The 21,499-nt window shown below is 43.9% G+C and overlaps 3 protein-coding genes and 1 pseudogene across 5 annotated transcripts; 2 read left to right on the top strand and 2 right to left on the bottom strand.

The window, feature by feature from the left end:
- Positions 1-795: 795 nt before the first annotated feature.
- On the bottom strand, positions 796-6,251 carry LOC136549983 (TITAN-like protein). 2 transcript variants are annotated; one of them, XM_066541414.1, is made up of 8 exons: positions 5,932-6,251; positions 5,542-5,668; positions 4,971-5,349; positions 4,821-4,879; positions 3,091-3,142; positions 2,482-2,849; positions 1,675-1,741; positions 796-1,285 (listed from the first exon to the last, which is right to left on the bottom strand). In XM_066541414.1, the coding sequence occupies exons 1-7, from the start codon at positions 6,180-6,182 to the stop codon at positions 1,679-1,681; spliced, it is 1,299 nt and encodes a 432-aa protein (XP_066397511.1). In that variant the 5' UTR covers positions 6,183-6,251; the 3' UTR covers positions 796-1,285; positions 1,675-1,678. The 2 variants fall into 2 exon arrangements, with proteins under 2 accessions (XP_066397511.1, XP_066397512.1); XM_066541415.1 differs by having other exon boundaries at positions 797-1,285; positions 3,091-3,127.
- Positions 6,252-8,103: 1,852 nt separating this feature from the next.
- On the top strand, positions 8,104-9,131 carry LOC136548805 (cation/H(+) antiporter 18-like). Its single transcript, XM_066540192.1, has 2 exons — positions 8,104-8,684; positions 8,726-9,131. Exons 1-2 carry the CDS (start codon positions 8,104-8,106, stop codon positions 9,129-9,131), a joined length of 987 nt encoding a protein of 328 aa, XP_066396289.1.
- Positions 9,132-10,050: 919 nt separating this feature from the next.
- Positions 10,051-12,683, top strand: LOC136549985 (putative pentatricopeptide repeat-containing protein At1g53330; annotated as a pseudogene).
- LOC136549982 (meiosis-specific protein PAIR2-like) lies at positions 11,721-19,821 on the bottom strand. 2 transcript variants are annotated; one of them, XM_066541412.1, is made up of 22 exons: positions 19,754-19,821; positions 19,596-19,652; positions 17,512-17,608; positions 17,350-17,418; positions 16,981-17,073; positions 16,784-16,907; positions 16,279-16,348; positions 16,159-16,200; positions 15,861-15,989; positions 15,667-15,774; positions 15,464-15,506; positions 15,355-15,396; positions 15,056-15,180; positions 14,895-14,907; positions 14,747-14,817; positions 14,538-14,642; positions 14,318-14,468; positions 13,699-13,784; positions 13,535-13,589; positions 13,269-13,438; positions 13,042-13,161; positions 11,721-12,897 (listed from the first exon to the last, which is right to left on the bottom strand). In XM_066541412.1, the coding sequence occupies exons 1-22, from the start codon at positions 19,754-19,756 to the stop codon at positions 12,844-12,846; spliced, it is 1,827 nt and encodes a 608-aa protein (XP_066397509.1). In that variant the 5' UTR covers positions 19,757-19,821; the 3' UTR covers positions 11,721-12,843. The 2 variants fall into 2 exon arrangements, with proteins under 2 accessions (XP_066397509.1, XP_066397510.1); XM_066541413.1 differs by having other exon boundaries at positions 14,538-14,639.
- Positions 19,822-21,499: the final 1,678 nt, after the last annotated feature.

Below are 21,499 nucleotides of genomic sequence, written 5' to 3'. Positions count from 1 at the left end.
GGTCAATCGCAATCACTGCTAGGCTAAGCATTTTACATCGTGGCTCTTCGTAAAAAGCCCGCCGCCAGGCGTCATCCATTCCGGAACGTTAGCGAGCGAAACCAGGGAAACCGAAACCCAAATCACCTCCACCAAACCGTGTCCACTCGTGGGTCTGTTAAGGAGAAACAAACTGGGTATACGTCGGCATTTACCAATGCTCCTAAGACTAATTGTTAGTCAGCTAAAACGTCTATCTATCTAGACAGGGGGCTAATAGGTTAGGCTAAATTTTAGCCGAGCCTATACCTTGTTGTTACCCAAATACGTCTTGTTCGCTAGGCTTATAGGCTGTACATTTTCAGCCAACGAACAATATTTTTCTCTCACAACAAATCAGTAACAGTACTTTCAGTCATGGCTTATCAGCCAAGCGAACGGGGCAATAGTTGACCAATCCTTACATCCTTCACCCTAGAATCAGGGTGTCAAACAGTAAACTTCTTGTTTGTGAGGTTGTAGTGGAAGCCAGTTATGGAAGAAACCAGCTTTGTTTCAAAGCGTGGTTGAAATAAGTTGTCCCAAATAAAACAGGGCTAAACAGGCCGAAAGGGGCAAAGTCAACTTCTCGTCCTGCCAATGAAGAAAGCCATGTGTGGTTGCTCTGTTCAGAACACAAGTTGATGCACGGGAATCAACGCAGGAATGGCTTATAAGGCATCATGTTCACTTAGCTTATAAACTGTACTTTTCTAATCAATGAACAGTATTTTACTCTTACAACAAATCAACCGATAGTACTTTTAACCATGACTTATCATCCAAACGGGTAGACATTGTTGGACGCGACGAACCAAACCGCAACCGGTACCCGGCACAAACTTCTCAGTGCCGAGAACAAAAACTACTGACTGCGTACTACGAGTAGCTGTCAAAGGTTGGCTTAGCATTCCGTACTCGCAGCCTTATAAGGCCGTGTTTAGTTCCAAACATATTTCTCAAAAAGTGCTACAGTATCCATCACATCGAATCTTACGATACGTGCCTGAAACATTAAATATAGATGGAAAAAAAACTAATTGCACAGTTTGATGAGAAATTATGAGATGAACGTTTTAAGCCTAATTAGTTCATGATTGAACACTAATTATCAAATAAAAACGAAAATGCTACGGTAGCCCAAATTCCAAACTTCAGCACTAAACACAGGCTAAACGGGCTTCCCAGACACGAGCTGACGGGTACCGATCGCCAATCAAGCCGCGCCCTGGCGGCTCTTCCGCAGAGACGCCTACGCGACATCAATCTGCAGGCGCCAAACAGTGAGCAGAAAGTTAGGAACAGCTGCCCTGCATGGCGTTTCAACAAATATAAACAGATCCAAGGCGCAATCATTCCAGGAGTCCTGCATGGTACTAGCAGTGCCCCCGTCACCCCAAATATCATACTTCGTATTCATTGCTGGGGACATTGAATTGTGTGATCAGAAGTTGCTGTAGCCTCTCTATTGATGGAAAGCAAAGACAGCAGGGTTCGCCTGCTACTGGCTTCAGAGCAGATCTCTGAAGCAGTGCGCTTAATTTCCAAGCCTTAAACGTGGGCGCTAAACCTTTCTTTCACTGAGTGGGCGAGTTTAAAAAGATTCATACCAATGACACCATAAACATCTACTGTATATGGCAAGGGGTTATACACCTGTTTACTGTTGTAGGTGGCTGCCAAGCTCTTCAGCTTTGTCAGAAGCTTTATCAGCACCTACACGCTGCAAGAGGAAAGGCAAAGTATATATGAACAATCAGAATTCAAGAATGCAGTAACTAAATAAACATAAAAACTATGGCATGCGCATCGTGAAAGCTGGCAATCCTATGGCCCCAATTAAAAACACACACACAAACAGAGAGCAATTTTTTAGAAAGGCCCATCTTGTCTTGATTTCATAGGTAGTGGTTTCCTCATTAACTCAGTATTGAAACAGCTATATGCAGCTGCATATGCACACCACAGCCTACTAGGCACTAGCTTATGCCCACAGGATCGGACCTCTTTTCAAATTGATCTATAACAGAACAAAGGTGGATTGCAATTCTAAATAAATATTTTGTAGTGTGGACTTAATTAAAATTTTGGCAATCCAAACTCTTCTTTTACTGAACAAACACGAGGCCAATAAGGAAATTCCTTATGACTTTTATGTTCCTTGCATCAGAAAGCAGGACAAATACAATAATTAGTAAAGCAGCTAAAGCAGCTTGTGTTATTTTTAAAGCTGTAGTTTAATACCAATCTATTTCCAGCTATAAGCAGGACAACTGAGTTAATGCATACACAATAGGTGGTACGACATCAAACAGTGAATGTTGTATTGTAACCTCTGAAAATGACAAAGACTCAGAAACTATTTGCCAACAGCTAGCAAGAAACACAAGGTTGATGTGATTAAGTTAAATATAGAAAAGAACGAGATGGCATAACTAAAGAAAGGTGAAAAATCATATTTACCATCCGTTTGCTGATATATGGTTTTATCTCCAAGGATAAGTCATGATTGCTCTTCGTGTCGTGAAGCTTGTGGCTTTTCTCAAAGTCTTTCCTTGATTCCTTCCTTGTGCCAGATTGCCAGACACTACCAAAATTAGGTAGCCAGCTAGAATCAGATGTTGCTGGAACAATTTCACCTTGCTTCTCCAATTCCATCTCAGTTCTTCTTCTTTCTGCCCATGCAGCACCAACCCTCTTTGGATTGAGTTTCCTCGATTTTCCTTTCCGAGAAGGAAGAGCACAGCTTCTGAGTGGCAAATTCTTTGGATCATGTTCATTAGCTTTTAACCAAGGAGGAGGAGCACCCGTATGCACATTTGCTTTTGAGCCTATAAAGAAATGATATTGCATCAAGATTCTCACAAGGGCAAAAAAAAATCACGATTAACTATTTTGCAATCAGACTAGTGATTGTTTTGACAAAATCTAGAGCACGAAAACCAAACCGTGGATTCAGCATGTAATCAGACCGTTTTCTACCTATTAATGAAATGACACGCAGCTCTCCTGCGTGTTCAAGAAAAAGAAAAATCTAAAGCAGGAAAATATAAAACTGAATGCATCCAATACCATTGCTCAAATTTCCTCCAGTGTGACTTTGTTGAACCTGCAAAGGTAACATCTGTTTAACAAGCAATCACATCAATTATGTATACAGGACAAATAAACAAAAGGAAAAAAAAAAAGAACATTAGGCATATGGAATTCTGTATCAAAAGTTGCACATGTAAATTTGTTTCTTTTAGGATATACAAGAGCTTTACAAACTAACAAAAGAAAACACTTGCTTCATAGAAGTACATTTTTATCATTTCGTTTGAAACTACAAAACCACAATATCATGATTTTTTTGCAAATATAATGACAGCGTTTACAATGGTCAAATTCATAGAACATGGATATAATGGAACATCTACGGATGACATAGCTAATTCATGAGTCAATTGAGATGGTAATCTGTTACTTGGGATTTAGGAAGGAAAATAGATATTTTCAGATATGGCAAGCAGTGGAACAAAAATAAATAAAGGCAACAAGTCCACACAGAAATTTAAAGGTGTTTGTGTGCTGTTCTCCAATACTTTTATGTGATTATGTGAACAAAAAAAAGAGTACACCACAACTCCACAACAGCAACTAAGGACGTGTTTGGAACCCTTGCTGCCTCGACTCGCAGGGCAAGGCAAGCCGTTTCGGTAGTCCCTCGCCTCACCCGTTTGCCTGGCAAGCTTGCCCGGCTGGGCAAGGTTGGCTCGTGCGCTTTCGATGAATCAGCCTCCCCCGCTGCCAAAACGACTTGTTGACGAATTAGCTTCCCCTCAGGGCGAAGTTAGCTTAAAATTCATGGAGGTGCACAATATTCATAGCCACCATGTAGAAATATATCCAATTCCAACTAATTTGTATGGTAAAAATAGACTACTTAGTAGTAATATTTTTTTCCTGGTGCCAGTGCACTACCTGGCGTCGCCCCTGCCTCCCCTGCCACCAAATCAGCCTCCCTAGCCACTCAATCGCCCCCCCCCCCCCCCCCCCACCGCACGTTCGAGGATCCCTGGTGTCAAATCAACCTCCGCTGCCTCCGGATAATCCTCATATTGAGCTACAGTACGAGGCAAGGTGAGTGGCAGCAAGGGAAGCAAATGCCTTGGAACTTGGAAGATTGGCATCGTGCGAGGGCTAGGTGAGGCGAGGCCAGGTGAGCTGCGGCGAAGGTTCAAACACGCCCCAACTGACCTAAAGAAGAACATAAACAGGAAACAGAGCAAGAAGGATGATAAACTCAAAAGGAAATTTGTTTAACTTTCTGCCATTGAGATCCGATAAACCTTAATGGTGCAAGCTCCTGCCTTGCACAACATTTACTAAGCTACCTTTTTTGTGTAAATGAAAGCAACATTTTCAATTGTTAATATCAAGTCAAATATGTGAGAAAAAAAATGCAGTAATGTAGAAGCATCACATCAATGTTTGTCATTTTTTCATTGGATTTTGTGCTACTTGTCGCAAGGACTTGTGTGTGCATGTGGACTATGGTACATACTTACATGATTAGAACAAGAAATCGATCCGAGAAACCTTAATGGTGCAAGCTCCTGCCTTGCACAACATTTACTAAGCTACCATTTTTTGTGTAAATGAAAGCAACATTTTTAATTGTTCATATCAAGTCAAATATGTGAGAAAAAATACTGCAGTAATGTAGAAGCATCACATCAATGTTTGTCATTTTTTCACTGGATTTTGTGCTACTTGTCGCAAGGACATGTGTGTGCATGTGGACTATGGTACATACTTACATGATTAGAACAAGAAATCAATGGCCTTGCGTCATTTACAAGGACAGTAGATTGATGACCTACAAAATGAAATATAATTATCCATGTACCAAGCAAGTGACATAATCATATGAAAAAGAAGGCAGTATGATAATTGTAATGCTCGGTCACCTTTTGTTTCAGGACCACTGCTGTGGAACAAGTTTGTAGACAGCGCACCCTGCTGCTTATGTGTTTCGGCCGATCCCCAAGGTGTGATGGGCAGTCCAACAGTTCCATATGGAGTAGAATAACGAGCACTTCCAGAACTGGAAGCTCCATGACACGCTGTACTAATAGGGTCATATGCCCCATTGGTAGAACTTTGTAAAGGCATAACAACATATGATGCAGTATTACTAAAAGATGGGATATTGTTTTGTGCAAAACTATCCAAACTTTCACAGGTATATTCATGTTGGATATCTTTTATCTGCTTCAGACATGGTCCAATCAGCCCTTCAGTCCCCTTTTTCGTTCCTGTGCTCAAGGATTCCGAGCCTTTCTCCCACTGAAATTAAAAAATAAAAACATTAGAGATCCACATGCCACGTACCATAACATCTCATTTTGTCAGGTCAGTGCAGAAACAAATACAAACAACAACATACCTAAGTAGATCCTTTCACAAAACTAGAGTGATAAAAATGTATATCATGTTAATTCCTATTAACAGAGAGAAAAATGAAAGTATAAGACACACCTTGGCAAGCACATCCTCTGAAATCCTAAGCGAGTCCACCTGATCCATCCCTCCCCCGTGCTTCCGCAGGAAATCCTTCACACCCTTCAGGTGCTCACTGCTTGCCAAATGGTAAATGGCATTTTTACTGCAATAGAAGAGAACCAGACTTAACTTTTCCTCCAAAACTCACTATGCTTGCAGTGCTCCGAAAACCTTTATCTACAGTGCTTTGAAAACCTTATGACGATTCCAACCCCCGCCGTACTGAGCAGATCCTAATGTACTAGGGTTCAGCCTACTAGTGTTCAATTGCATAATATACCGGGCAATCCACGCTGCAATCGAAACCATATGTAAATCCAAACCGAAACCCTAAGAGTACGGGGACAAAGGATAGGTGGCGAGTACCCAGCGGAGCGGCTGTCGAGGTCGATGGAGCAGAAGGGGCACCAGAGACGGGCCCGCGGCGGCTGGGAAGAGGGGGAGCCGTGGAGGAAGGCGCGGCGGAGGTCGGAGAGCTTGGAGCGGACGGAGGTGAGCGCGGCGTCGAGATTTCTCCGGTGCTTGGTGACGTAGCAATGGCGCCGGCCATGGTCGTGGTGATGGCGGCACAGCTCGCAGTACTCGAACTCGGCGGCGGGTGGCGGCTTCGTCGGCATCGCGGCGGCTCCCGCGTTTTGCGTGTGAACGTTTGGGGAGGGTGAAGCAGGGGGGGGGGCGCAACTCGGCAGCTGACCGCCTGGCCGCAGCACGCGGAGACAGGAGAGCGACTCTCGTTTGGTTGTGGCTACTATTAAACGATAGTAAATTTCCAACGGAAACAGTACTTTTCTCTCAAAAAAACAACCAATAGTATTTCTTCACGAACCAGCCAACCACCGCTGCTAGAAAATTGAATATTTGACACCTAATCTACGCGCTCATGAACATTTGACATCCAATTCGCAGGTCGTTGAAAATTTAATACTCTGAATGCGAATTCGTTGAAAGCAGGTGTTTTCTCGTTCTTTTCTCCATTCAATATTTTTTCCTATTTTCTTTTGGCTTTCAAGGTAAGGCTGAATGACTAAAGTACCTTTGATCTTTATCCATCCATTTCTTCTGAGAACGAACGCATCTCGTACTCTGTTTTTAAGGCAAGGCTGAATGACTAAAGTACCTTTGATCTTTATCCATCCATTTCTTCTGAGAATGAACGCATCTCGTACTATGTTTTCAAGGCAAGGCTGAATGACTAAAGTACCTTTGATCATTCAGCCTTATCTTGGAAGCCAAAAGAAATAGAAAAAATGTTGAATGGAAAAAAGAAGAAAACACCTACTTTCAATAAATTCACATTCAGAGTGTTAAATTTTCAACGACGTGCAAATTGGATGTCAAATATTCACATGCGCGTAGATTGGTGTCAAATATTCAATTTTCTCGCTTGCTGCTGGCTACAGGTTTTAGCTTGTTGGGCTCCCGGGTCGGACGAGACAGTGGCCGATTCGCGGAGCAGGCCTCTCACGAGCCGCTTGGCGCACGCCGATCCGGCCGGAATCCGGCACAAAGCAATGGAGTTATATATATATATAAACAGATTATTCATCCAGCGCACCGTTCAAATTTCATGTAAATGGCTCTAAAATTTCAGGTAAAACAGAAAAAAAGACTTTCTGAACCAGTTTATTAGTAGCACTGTAGCAGGCTAGCAGCAGCGCCAGCACCGGTCTACCATTTTTTCCTAGATAAAAAGAAATATATACTACGGACATGTCATACTTGTTTCACTAGAGACGTCTAAACATAAACAAAAGGCTTAAAAGCGTCTCCAACAGATTATTTATATCCATCGCAATTCTAAAAATATGCCATATAAAAGATTGTAGTTCCCCCAGCTGATTACCCATCCTAAGGAAAGATCCATCTCTTGTCCTCTATCCGCCTGTTGGGAGAGAAGAAAAGGTTACGTTACTAATGATAGGAGATCATTTATATAATCTTTTAGAAGATATGGGATAAGTAATCTGTGTTGTGTACATTTTGCTATTGTGAGGCCACACTGATCTTAAGAAATGGACAGTTGCCACGCATGCTCATATTTCATGAATATTTTCTTTAAATGGGTAGGTGCAAAAAGGACAAAAAGAAATTTCCTTTCATTCAGAGGATGGGCAATGTCATTGGCACCTGCTAGAAAAGAATATTAGTAACTGTTGTCGCTTATTCATACTTTATTTTCTAAAGAGTTAAATGCATGGGTGGTTCATCAACTTGCGCTCTAGTTTCACTTAGGTCCATCAACTCTGAAAGTGGGTTTTTAGCTTCATAATCTTTATTAGTGGCCCATTCTTAGCCCATACCCCATTTGTTTCAATTTTTTAACTGACGTGGCACCTCCGGGTCCAGGTGGATGCCACACGCACGCATGCAGGTGCATGCATGGCTCTCGGCGCACGTGCCGCAGGCGGACGTCGCGCTCGACCTGCTCACCGGCTCCGAGACCTTCGCGTTCGCGGCGTCGCTGCTGCACCCGGAGTCGGCGTCCGCCACCTCGGCCCGTCTAACGTGGCGAGGGAGCCGCACCGGGAGAGCGAGATGATGGCGGTGGCGAACCTGACGTCGCGGGCTCTGGAGCCGACAGTGAAGCCGCTAGCGGCGGCGTGCTCCGACAACAACCTGGTGAACTCGCAGGGCATGTTCCTGGGCGACCAACCGTTGCGCTTCTCCCTACCTCTCCTCCTCGTGCAGGTCTCCGTCATCCTGGTCCTCTCCGCGGCCGCGCACCTGGTGCTTCGCCGCCTCGGCCAGTCCCGCTTCGTCACACACATGCTCGTCGGCATCTTCCTGGGTCCCTCCGTGCTGGACCGCAGCGCGTCCTTCCGCGACGTGCTCTTCTCGGAGCGCGGCACCTACATCCTCGAGAGCGTGCCCCTGGTGTCGCTCATCCTCTTCCTCTTCTCCATGGGCGTCAAGACTGACCTCAGCCTCCTCCGTCGGCCCAGCGGCCACGCCATCGCCGTCGCCGTCGGCATCATGGGCACCGTCGTGCCGCTTGCGGTCACCCTGCCCGTCTTCCACGCGCTCCAGCCCACGCTGCCCGAGGACCTGAAGGGCTCCTCGCTCGTCACCGAGCTTGTCGTCCGCCTCTCCCTCTCCTCCTTCCCCGTCATCGCCGACGCGCTCACGGCATCGCTCATCACCGACGTCACTGGGGCTGGAGCTCCTTCGTGGTGGTGGTTATCGTCGCGCTACTGTCGGCGCTGGTGACGGACGCCATCGGGTTCAAGTACATGATCGGGCCCATGATGCTGGGGCTGGCGCTCCCCGACGGCATGCCCATCGGCGCCACCATGACGGAGCGCCTCGACTCCTTCTTCATCGCGCTCTTCCTGCCTGTCTACATGGCGCTCTCCGGCTACCGCACCGACCTCACCGAGTTCACCAGGTCCGAGGCGTCGGAGAAGTGGTGCAGCAGCGACGCCGCGAACACGAAGGTCTTGGAGCCGGTGAGCAGGTCGAGCACGACATCCGCCTGGGGCACGTGCGCCGAGAGCCATGCATGCACCTGCATGCGTGTGTGCGGCGTCCACCTAGACCCGAAGGTGCCACGTCAGTTAAAAAATTGAAACAAGGGGTATGGGCTAGGAATGCGCCACTAATAAAGATTATGGACCCAAAAACCCACTTTCAGAATTGATGGACCTAAGTGAAACTAGAGTGCAAGTTGATGGACCACCCATGCATTTAACTCTTTTCTAAACTACTCCATGTCATTTAGATTTGTTTTAAATCAAACAACTATAATTGAAGTTTATAGAAAAATACATCGTCGACAACACAAAACTAGATTTGTCAAAGTTGAAGAAGTTTAATAACTTACAATAAATCTAAATTGACCTTGTGATTTTTAGAAGGGAGGGAGTATACACCGTATACTACTATCAAAACAGATGTTATTGCTTTTGTAAGAAAAGGGTACCATTGTAACGATCCATTCGGCTGATGGTTTCTGCGGCTGATAAGCCAACTGAAACTAATTTGTCATAAGAGAAAAACATTATTTCATGACTGCTAATTCAAGCCGATAAGTTCAAGCGAACATGCCGTCGATTTACCGGAAGCCGCGGGACCCAGGACGACCCTACATCCCAATAACTCCAGGAGGCGTGACCACCGCGCCGCCGGCGATAACTAGGATACAGTACAGTCGAGCCAACGGAGGGAGCGCCCCCAAAGGATTTGATCAATCATTCAACCCAACCCGTAGCTGGATCAGTTAGCACAGGTGTACCGCAACATAAGCACATGGGGCGAAATTAAGGCTTGATCACGATCCCAGTTCCCATCCATGGAGACCCCGTACCGACCGATCGATCGCCCAACTTCAATGCCACTGCTGCGGCCTTCAACAGCTATCAACTAGCGAGGGTCCAAATTCCAGCCTCATCCGAGTTCCGAAACGACAACATAGCCAGATCACAGTCAACATGAACATGGTGCTCTGTCTATCTGCAATCCCATCGTGGAACCATCTCTCATTTCGTCGACTGTGAAAACAGAACCTGGACAGCATCATGTCACTGGAATCAATGCTATTTTCTGTTGTCCAAGTAAAGTGGAGATGCAGATCTTGCACTCACCTCTCAAGGTTTCTTTGTGCATCAGCTGCACTTGCCTCAGACGACCCAGCAGTCCAGCATGCTCTGTACATCAGCTGCATTTGCTGTGGATAGCCTGCGTGTACAATTGTACACCACTGCGTTGTCACACTACCACGTGTCTCCCCACCAGAACGCGCCATGGCGGGCAACAAGTTCTCGTCGTACCACCTCGCCGCGGTGCTCCGCCGCGAGCTGGACCCCGCCGCCGCGCTCCGCCTCTTCCTCAACCCTCCTGCCTCCGCGACGCCGTTCCGCTACTCCCTCCGCTGCTACGACCTCATCATCTCCAGGCTCGCCGCCGCGCGCCTCTTCCCGGCCATGGAATCCATCCTCTCCCGCCTCGCCTCCTCCTCCTCGGGTCCCCGGCCCCGCGAGCAGCTCCTCTGCCGCGTCATCTCCGCCTACGGCCGCGCGCCGCGCCTTCACGCACCCGGCCTTCCCGGGGGCCCGCACTGCCAGGGCCCTCAACACCCTCCTCCACGCCCTGCTCGCCTGCCGCGCCCCCCTCCGCGACCTCCTTGCCGTCTGCCGTGACGCTGGGATCCCGCCGGACGCGTGCACCTATAACATTCTCATGCGAGCGGCGGCCGCGTCCGGCTCCCTCGACCACGCGCGCCACCTGGTCAGGCAGTACGACGTGTCGCCGAATGTTTATGTGTATACAAGTCTGATGAAGGGGCTCTGTGAGAAAGGGGATGTGGATGCCTCGGTGAGACTCAAGGAAGAGATGGCAGGGAAGGAAGATCTTGTGCTGGATTCTGCTGTATATGCGACGCTTGTGCGGGCGTTGTTCCGGGTAGGACGGAAAGGTGCGGTTGTTGGATTGCTGGAGGAGATGAAGGGGAGGGGGATTGTGGCTGATAGGGTGGTGTACAATGCGATGCTTGCAGGCTTTTGTGAGGATGAGAAGGATTTTGGTGGTGCATTTGCAGTGCTTGACGACATGCAGAAGAATGGGTGCAAGGCGGATGCGGTGAGCTATAATACATTGGTTGCAGGGTTGTGCAAGTTGGGCCGGTGGCGGGATGCGAGTGAATTGGTTGAGGATATGCCAAGGAAGGGGTGCCATCCAGATGTGGTGACCTACAGAATGCTCTTTGATGGGATGTGTGCTGCTGGGGAGTTTCTTGAAGCAAACCAGGTTTTGGATGAGATGGTTTTCAAGGGTTTTGCACCAAGCAAGGATGGTGCACAGAAGTTTGTCCAGGGGATTGAGATGGAAGGAGATGTGGCATTGCTAGAGTCAGTGTTGTGCAGACTAGCTAAGGTGAATGCTTTGGTGTCAAGTGGATGGGAGAAAGCTGTAAGTGGTGTGCTGAATGATCCCACAGAGTTGATGCTAGAGAAGCAGCTTGATTCTTTAAGAATTGCTTGATTAGACACCATAGTGGATTTGATCAATACAATTTGAATAGTGAAAAAGTGGCAAGCATGGTTTCTAAAGAAACGAATTTGTTCATCTGCTGTGCAAGGCTGCCTTGCAGGTAGTCTTACCCAATTCAGGTTAGTTCCTTGCAGGTAGTATTATTAAAGGCAGAGAAAGATTAAAATGGAATCTATTCTAAGGTGTGCGCCTTATTTGAGTGAAGTTAATTTGGCATAAGATTCGAATGTAGGATGCATCTATCGCAAAAAAGAACCTTCATGTTTGCACATAGATGGTCATATATATTTTAGTTTTTGTGATATGCTTCTAAATATATTGTTATTTTGTTCCCTTGATGACAAAAATGTGTTCTTTTGAATACTAATATACTGCCTCCTATCACTTTTACTTGTTGTTTGAGACAATGATTTAGACTTGCAAACAACTCTGTTAGCGTGTCTGAAACGACAAGTAAAAGTGAACGGAGGGAGTACTTGTTAACATTTCAACACACTTTTCCTCAAGTCTCTCCTGTAAATAGCTCCATTTTCATTAGCCAAGGTGATTTAGTGCATAGGACAGGAGAAGATGATGTAGTAGTTTTTTTCCTTTCCAAAATAGCAAACATTTATGTTTACATAACAAAAGTACAAAACTGAGGGACAAGTCATCTTTTGCCCATTTCCATGCTCTCGAAACTATTCGAGTTGGACAAGTTAATAGAAGTTCGCTGTAGGAAGAATCACTTTGTCGAGAAAGATTGTAACATATCCTTGATTCTCGGTTCACCAATTGGAGGCATGCTCCACTAGGGAAGATGTTTTTGTCTTATGATCAAAGAGTATATGGCTCTAAATTCCTTTCGATGTAGCATATTGCTGTATTGAGTGTAACAGTATCAACATGAAAACAGAAAATAAGTGGAATATAAAATCCATAATCATTGAATTATCATGCATTCAACAGAAGCTTCATATGTCCAATTTCTGTGTCAATAAACATCTGTTTGATTTTGTAGAAGAGAATGCTCATCACCAGATCAAAAAGAGCAACAGGTTAACAGATGTCTACAACTTTTACTACCTTGCGAAACGTTGGGACTGGAATCTACATCGCGGAACTCTCTACCTTGCGAAACATTGGGACTGGAATCTACATCGCGGAACTCTCTACCTTGCGAAACATGGGGAGTGGTATCTACTTCTGCAGTGACTGCTGTAGTTGTCTACTAGTATATCTGCACAAGGACCTGAACTTGAATATGTACTTTGTCGCCTCAACTATGAAGTTAGCTACTCCTGTCACCCCACCTCACTGAGCCTGAGGGTTTTGGCACTTGACATGTTGGAGTATCGGTTCCTTCACCTGCAGCATTTTCATGGAAAATTACAGCTCTGCATTCATGCTGTCATGCAGCAGTGATGTTGGGTATAAGATGAACATATTGATCTTGTAGGATTGAATTATGTGTGACTTATGCTCATTTCAGAGAAGAAACGTCGAGTTTACCATGCTAGCCTTCCTGGATCGCTTGTCCTGGGTAGACTGCATCTCACTTCCACCAGTTAGAGACCTTTTGATTCTCTTTCCAAGCACTCCACTCTCCAGGGAACAAACAGGTACAGCCGGCTGCAAGAAAGTTTCAGAAAAGTACATTTAACACAATATTTGAGATCACCAAAAGACCCTAGGCTGTAACATTTCTAGACTACTGGGTGATCAGATTGTGTATATACCTCACGCACACTTGTGGGAGTCCTGTTTGGATCCTTACCCACAGCAGAAGCTTCTTGCCCGCTCTGCATGGACACATTCTGCTGCAGCTCTGGTAGCTCCCGAGTACGAGTAAGATCAGATCCGACTGAGTGGAAGCAACCCATCGTGGAGCCATCTCTCACTTCATGGTCTGTGAAAAAATAATTTGGACGGCCTCATGTCACTGAGGCAATGCCAATTCTGTTGTCAAAGTAATGTGAAGATGCAGATTGCTGTTAACACTTACCTCTCAGAAGGTCTTTGTGCTCAGGCTCAGCATGCTCTGTATTGGTGTCAATGGCCTGCATAATGTAGCAGTATTTTAATTGATTTGTGGGGCAATGTAATGCCACAATGAGCAGTTAGATACTGCTAGCGATACAGCAATCTTATAGGTACATGATATGTTACCATCTGTTCGCCTTCATTGGCTTGCAGTATCTTTTTTATCTCAAGGAGCCTTCTGTTGGTAGATTCAGAATGAATGACAGCTTTGCCTATAGCGGCATAGTAATATGGTTAGTAGAAAAACAAAAGAAATTAATGGGTATCGCTGTATCACATAGCATGGTAGAATCATTCCATTTTTCTGTGATTTCAGATGATTGATATTGGAAGTTAGGACTACAAAACGACAACATCAGGCATTCTGACTCATTTTCTAACACATTAAGTTGTAAACTTGTAATGCCAAAATCCCAGATGAGATGCATAATTCTCAATGAGTTCCATAAACAAGTCTTAGTTTTAACTAAAACAACATATTCCAACCTCAAGGAAACTTGTCCAGGAATTCATCAAATAATGCAAGTGGTAGCCATGCACATTGCAGTTATTTCAGGTTCAGTTGTCCCTTCGTAGAAAATGTGGCTATGATTAAGAATAGTTTGTCGTGAGTTAAAATACTTCAAACACAGCTCACTGGACTGCCACTTCACCAATAAACAAACATAATAGATGAACCATTCAGTAAAATACTAGAACTGTATAATGCATTCAGGACTTTCTGTGTACAGATTCGATCAATTACCCAGTCTTCGGTTAGCTGAATTCTTCACATATCCATCTCGCACCATCTTGTCAATCAACTTTCGGACTATATTCTGGCTGGCTTCCCCATCCAACTTTCCTTGAAGTTTGGCTATTGTCACATAATCCATGGGAAGTGCATGATATAATGCCTGTAATATTATGTTATATATAAGCAGGTGACATACACAGACAAAATCTAGGGGTGAAAGAAGGTTCACCTTCATATATAGCAGATCCCCATTGTTGTGTTTGGTTACTTCAGTTGGTGGTACATCTGCCATGATGGCCTCCTTCTTTATATGCGGTGTTTTTGGATCAGCCTTCTGAAAACGTCCATATGTCTTGTTAGTGAAGGCAGTACGTTTTTTTACAAATAAGAGAATAACATCATAAGATATGGTAAACAAAAGCAGTCCATTAGGCTGACCTGGTTAACAGTATAACCATCTTTGCTTGCCCTGGATAGTACACCATCTTTAAGTAGCCTCTCCATAATATCTGAAAAATCAATCATTAGCTAATAATTTAAGACTGCAACAGGAGCGAGGAAGGGCTGATTTTATTTCCTGCATTACCTTGAACCAATTCCTGCAAAATATTCAACAAAAGGTTGTCAAAAATAGGCCATACAACTCGTGTGTGCATATCAAAATATGGGTTGATTTACATGCATTAGTGTACCAGGATAAGTCTGTCGCTTTGAAATCTAGCAACATATGGAACAAAAGTTAATTACCGTTGCTATGTCGGGGAAGTTAGAAAGGACATCTGAAACATTAATTGCTCCGTTGTCTCTTGAGCATATCCAGTTCTTTACTTGGGAAGTTAGCTCTTCCTCATGAGCAGCATCTTGAGTATCATCTGCAAACATAGAAAGTCAGAGGAGCAGATGTGCACGGACAACTATAATATATCAAATTCCCAATTACCCAAGACATACAAACACATTACTAAATTAACAAGATGTGTCTCTCTTAAGTAGTAATGAAGAATAAATCTATGCATTGCAAATGAAGCTACACAAACAAAATATACCTTCTGAAATAGTACCAGTGCCCTGACCTTTGCTTTTTCCATCTGTAAGAAAATTTGTATTAATAATTGCAGAAACAGCAAATGCAAACATAGCTGAGGACATGCTTACCATTAGGAGCTATGACGTAATGATCCGCCTTTGATGGATGAACCTAACACAATAAAAGATAATGCCAAGCAACACTTCAGATAAAAGGAACATAATTTATATAGGTATAGAGTTAAGTATCTTTATGTTAGGAACACACTAGATTGCTAATTAATGCCACGGCACTACTAATATATCATAGCATTGATCTGTTTGTTCTTCACCTCAGTGTCAGAAAAGTCATCATCATGATCAGACTCATTATCCACAGTCATTCCATCATCTCCGCTGTTAACATTGTCATCATCGCATGGATCAAGGACACTCTTGACCTTCACAGGAGAACAAACTGTGAGAAGCATCATCTTTAATTCAAAAATAAAAGGTCAAAGGACCTTCTGCCTCATTTATCCTTTACCTTCAAAGCTAACACAAGGTGCTTGCTGTTGACATTGCCCACTTCCATCTTCAAGGGGTTCTTGTTCCATATATTTATGGCCTCATTATCAGCACAACACTTGAAGAAAGGAGGCTCATAATCCTCAGGCTGCCAGTATGGAAAAAAGAAGCTGGGTTGACTTCTACCAACAGATTCAAGAAGAACAAGAGAATTTATCTCCTCATTTATTGAGAGCAAAAGAACAAGGTTATCTGCTGTGGCAGACCCCAAGTATCGATATGGACAAATAAATAAACAGAACAAAAGTTATACTCACTGTGACATCATCATAGTACAGCAGCTTCATTAGAATGGTTCGCTAAAGAACAGACCCCAGTTTCAGATCAGCGCAATATATTGCAAATTCGTAAACAAATTACAGGATGTCTGAAAATACCTCCTCTGGCATTGGGTCCAAGGTCCTCATAAGTGAAACCAGCGTTCTGATCATCTTACAAGCAGAGCTCCTGAAAGAAAACCATATGTCAGGATATGATCATCATATATTAAAATTGTCATTTTCCCACCCACCAGGCACATTCGATAAAAAACATGAACACATTAATTGATCTACAGATGCACTATAGCCCCATTATACAAGGATGATGACCTTCATTACTAGATTTCTGTAAGGCAAGTCAAGAAAACTAAGAGCAATATATGGCACCTGGTCTACATAAAAGTGAACTGAAAAGTATAATCTGTTCATCTTTTGATAGAACTGTGTACTCTTATCATAGCCAACAGATAGATAATTAACCCCATATTGTTCAGCATGTTCTTACACAGCAAAACCATAATGTTGAATTGTTTCAAATCATAACATTCTGAATGCAACACTAGCTCGTTTACAAAGACTGCATGCTCATGCAAGAAAATTAACATCCAAGGTAAGAGAGTACCTCATCTGATCAGGAGTTACTTCTGAAGCATTTGAAGTGAATGTAGTACTACCCTTTTTGCTCCCTGTACGGCTCATGTTCATCGCAACTTCCTCGGTACTGGTGTTGAGGTAGCTAAATGAGACTGTAGGGAAAGAACAACACATAAGAAGCCCCCAATCCAACCTGATATGCAATTCCACAGGGGGGAAACTTACAAGCATACTCCTCAATCATCGGGCCTTCCTCCTTCTCACAGATACAAAAGAGGAGGGTCTTGAGATATTTCTTTTGCAAAGCATCATAGACACCTAAAAGTTTGATTCCATAAGTTGATCACATAAGAAAACAAGAACAATAGTGTCACACATGATACGTACAACCTCTGTTATTAAATAATATGTTGTAGAATACATAGAAGTAGAATTTTCCTCAACAATTTGTCCAAGTAAGTTAGAAAAATGGGAGATGTGCATATCATGTCGATGTCCAAAACAAACAAAATACAACAGACTTTTTTAGAAGTAAATGAGATAGGTAGCAATTGTTAAGTAGTAGACAATGAATGAGCTCAGGACATGTTTCACCTTTCTCCATCCAATCAATCAGTCTCCTTGACTCAGCATCCATTGGCATCAGCTTCTTAATCTTCATCTCTGCAGCAATATAAGTGTTTTTGAGGTAAAATGACAGCAGCTGTTGATTTGGACATAGATACTATACTTAAAGTTATTGCCAATTCTTCTAACCTAGTGCTGGAACCGACTTATCACTGAAGTACTTCTCATGGAATAGGCCTCTGATGTAGCTGATGTTGTATATGGCAATCCGGAGCAAATTCCTAGTCTGTTGGATAAAAGTAACATCATGTTATCAGAAATATCCAAACAAAAGCAGGCTATCTTATGATTTCTCACACTAGATACATGTTGAAAGAAATCATTGAACAACCATCAACTCATAAAACGTTGAAGCCCTTGAAAAAAAGAATCGGAATGGACTACAGTGTTCACCAAAAGAACACAACATAGATGAGTTGTCTTTCAACAGTGAAACACAAATTGAGGGGCAACCAACAAACTTTTTTTATCACAAACAGACATGTATAGTATGATTGTATGAAACATTTTTTAAGAACATATGAAAGTGAACTAATGCCTGTAATATAAATGGTGTTGCGATGATTCGAAGCATTATGCAACTGCAGCTAAAAGCATCACACATCCAGAATTCTATCCAAAATTATATCACATTCTGGAAACATAATGGAAGCATTCCAAACAAACTGCAACTGATTGCACATACAAAAAGGTATAGGATAACACAAACAAGAGTAATCTAATTGGAAGTAAACCACACAACTTTTTCAAGTAGATAATGCAGCAAAACTTCTATACCAAACCAAGCATTATTGAACACAGCTGTTATTCTTCATATGGTTACCAGAACTCTGCTGTAACGCATAGAAGAAATTGATATTACTAGAGCACACTAGGAAAGGCTTAATAAGCTCTTATGATTCCACAGCAGAGTATATTCTGATACAAGGCAGCAACCAGTTAGAAACTGTGCAAGAGTTTATGGTCCCAAAAACTAATGCAGAAATATGTACTGTTTGTTACAAACCCAAAGTAGAAATCAAAATATGTACTGCCATGAACATGGACACTGATATTGTCGAGCTAAAGATCAAATAAAAGCTGTGTTTCTGTTGAAGATATGTTAGGACATAAATATGTCACTATCCCACATGCAAACCTAAGCAAGAAGGGGAAATGGGTACTAATGAAATCTGCTCCTCAATCCACAAAAATTATCTCGATGGAGGGCTAAATTAATCAACACAACCTGAGTGGGTATTAAATTGATTGATAATTTTCTAGAGGCTCCTGGAGAAATAATTTGCAGCCATCAGAAGTACTAATTTCTCAGAAAAATGAAACGATGAGAAACAGTGTAAGCACACAAAAAAAATGATAGGCATGTATATATGATGCATTGCAGACTGATGAGATCTAAACGCAAATTAACAGGTCCTTACTAATACTTCCCAACAGCCAAGTTGAGAGGATTTACTGGAATCAATGTTGAGAATCGCCGAAATCAACCAGAAAACTAGAAAACCAACGCCACCTTCTTTTATCAGTTCAAGAGTTAGCATTCTAGCAATGTTCCAAAACCACAGAAATGAGACCGCCAACAAAAGAGAAGTTCCGCACTAGTTTTAGACCGAATCGACGGGGAACCTAGTAGAGGACCTTCCCAGGGGAGACGCTTCTAAATCAGTGAAGGAATTCGAACAAGCAAGCAGCAAGAGAAAAAAAAAACTACCAAATACGTGTGTACCAGCCATGAAATCCATCGGAACAGCCAAATTTATCCACACATTCGAGAGTGTTTCGCGGAGAACTAGGGACGAAACGTAATTTGAGTTATCAGAAGATACTGAGCATGCTCCGAACCGACCAAACTAGAACCATTGGAAGGAGAAACTAGCAGAGACCAGTGAAACCCCAAAACCCCACTGCTCGAGCATCAAGCGCGCTAGAATCCGCGCACGCGAAACGGGTAAAACTGAGAAACAAAATCCACCAACGACCCCGCAAATGCAAACCAACTTGATACGCGAGCATGTAAATGCTCGAATCGACCCCAATTTGATCGGACAAGCCCATGACGACGAAACCCTTGTGCAAACACGGCTCAGAAATCACAGGGGAACATCTCGATCTAACAACAACGATTCGATCGGCGGGGAGCCGCCCGAAACCACTCGAATCGCACGGAATCGAAGTTGACGCGGAGATGGGCGAGGAGATGAGAAGAAACTTACTAGAAGCAGCGAATCCTGCTCGGTGATCTCCGCCTCCTTCGTCTTCTGAGCCATCACCTGCATCGGAGCGGCACAACCACGATCAGGACACACACACACACACACCTACAATCGAAGGAGATGCGAAGCACGGTGTAGGCTGAGAGATGAGAGCTCACCATTTTGCCGGGTCTGCGCTGCTTGCGCGGCGCGCGTGTGCGGGGGAAGAGGTAGTGGGGAGAGGAGGGTGGTAATGGTGTGATGCGGGATTTGCGGGTACTTATAAAGAGTGGGGTTGATGGCCGCGGCCCGCAGGCGTGGGGTGGGGCAGAGCCGTGGACGAGAAGACAAGAGGAGGACGCCTTTTCGTTTGAAATTTTGAATTCTGGAAACACGTGTGCAACATTTTACATTGGATCCCCCTGCACTATTAAATTGAATCTCCCTGCACTATTAAAATATTAAAAATATTTTGTTAACTCATAATATCCTGCCAATGCGTACTGGGATCCATCAATTCAACGTTTGTTAGTTCATTGACAATTGCAATATTACATGTTCAATGTATAATATACCGTATAGTACTGTACCTCCATCTCAAAGAATGTCATTCTAGTTTTGTTTTGACTTCTGAGTCAAACTATTTTAATTCCAACATTTATTTGTAAAAAATATTAATATTTATGATACCATATAATTACAAATAAATTTATAACGAAATATATTTATATGGGAAACCTATTTGATGTTGTAGATATCGCTAATGCTACAGTGAGGGTCTCCATCTGCCCGGACGCTCCTTGATAGGCGTGCGGACCGGCCTAACAAGCCTGTTCCCTTCTACCAAATTAACGAGACACCTCGACGACTTCTTTAAAAAAACTAGACGCTATGACATTTTCCTACTCCGCCTCACGGCTTTTGGCACCGCCTCACGGCGCTGCCTACTCGCCGCGGCTGCCTCCACCAAGCCAACGAGCCTCCTCGCCACCGCCAGGGTCGGGCCGCTCGTCGGTGCCGCTAGCTGGCCAGGCCAACCCAGCAGCAACCACGCAGGCGCTCGGACGCCGCGTTTGGCCAGGCAGCTAGGAGTGGGGGCATCGCTAGCCGGGCCCAGGCCAGGCACAGGCGCAGTTGGCCGCTGCTAGGCCGCGCCACCATCTTCGGCCACCGGCTAGCCAGAACCGGCTGTTCCCCTCTCTCTTCTGCGTCGCACGGAAGAAGGGTGAAAAACGCATGTTGCAAACCTACGTTTCAAGTATTTTAGAGATATGTTGCACGTGTTTTAGATGGATGTTGCAAAAGTTTAGATATGTTGCATATATTACAATGGTTGTACACATATGTTGCAAGCGTCTGTTTGTAAGAGCATCTCCAACAAATATGATAAAACTAATAGCCAAATTTTATAGTTTAGCTATTTTATAAAATACAAAACTTTTCAAAAAAGAAGAGTTTCACGAGAGGCTGGCTATTTCTCATATGCTATATTGAAAAGATGCCACGTCACGTAACTACCGGCAGATTCCCATCAGCTCGGAGGCTCGGACCTGTTCCTCGCGCGTGAATAGGAAGCACGTACTCATCCCGCGGCGGCGTCCTGGCAGCTCTGCGGCTTCGCATCAGTGTTCTGTTTGGGTACGCTGAAATTTTATTTATATTAATATTATGCTAAAATATTATAAGAGAAAAATATTATTTTATAACTAAAAATAACTCTGTTGAACAGAGTTTGGGCCAGGAGACTACGATCCCTGTGCGTCCTGGCGGCGACGTCACCTACGCGTCCCGCCCAGGTTCCGGCTTCCAAACCACCGCCAGGAGGCTCGTCTTGCCGGCCGAATTTTTTATATTTTAGTTTTTTTTAGTTTCTCATAAATAAATCCTTGCAGGAAATATTTCAGAAAATGAACTCGTCATTGATG

The sequence above is a fragment of the Miscanthus floridulus genome, chromosome 4 (assembly GCF_019320115.1).
Source record: "Miscanthus floridulus cultivar M001 chromosome 4, ASM1932011v1, whole genome shotgun sequence".
Classification (NCBI taxonomy): domain Eukaryota; kingdom Viridiplantae; phylum Streptophyta; class Magnoliopsida; order Poales; family Poaceae; genus Miscanthus; species Miscanthus floridulus.
The sequence above is the reverse complement of the archived record's forward strand: the minus strand, read 5'-3'. Positions and strand labels throughout refer to the sequence as shown.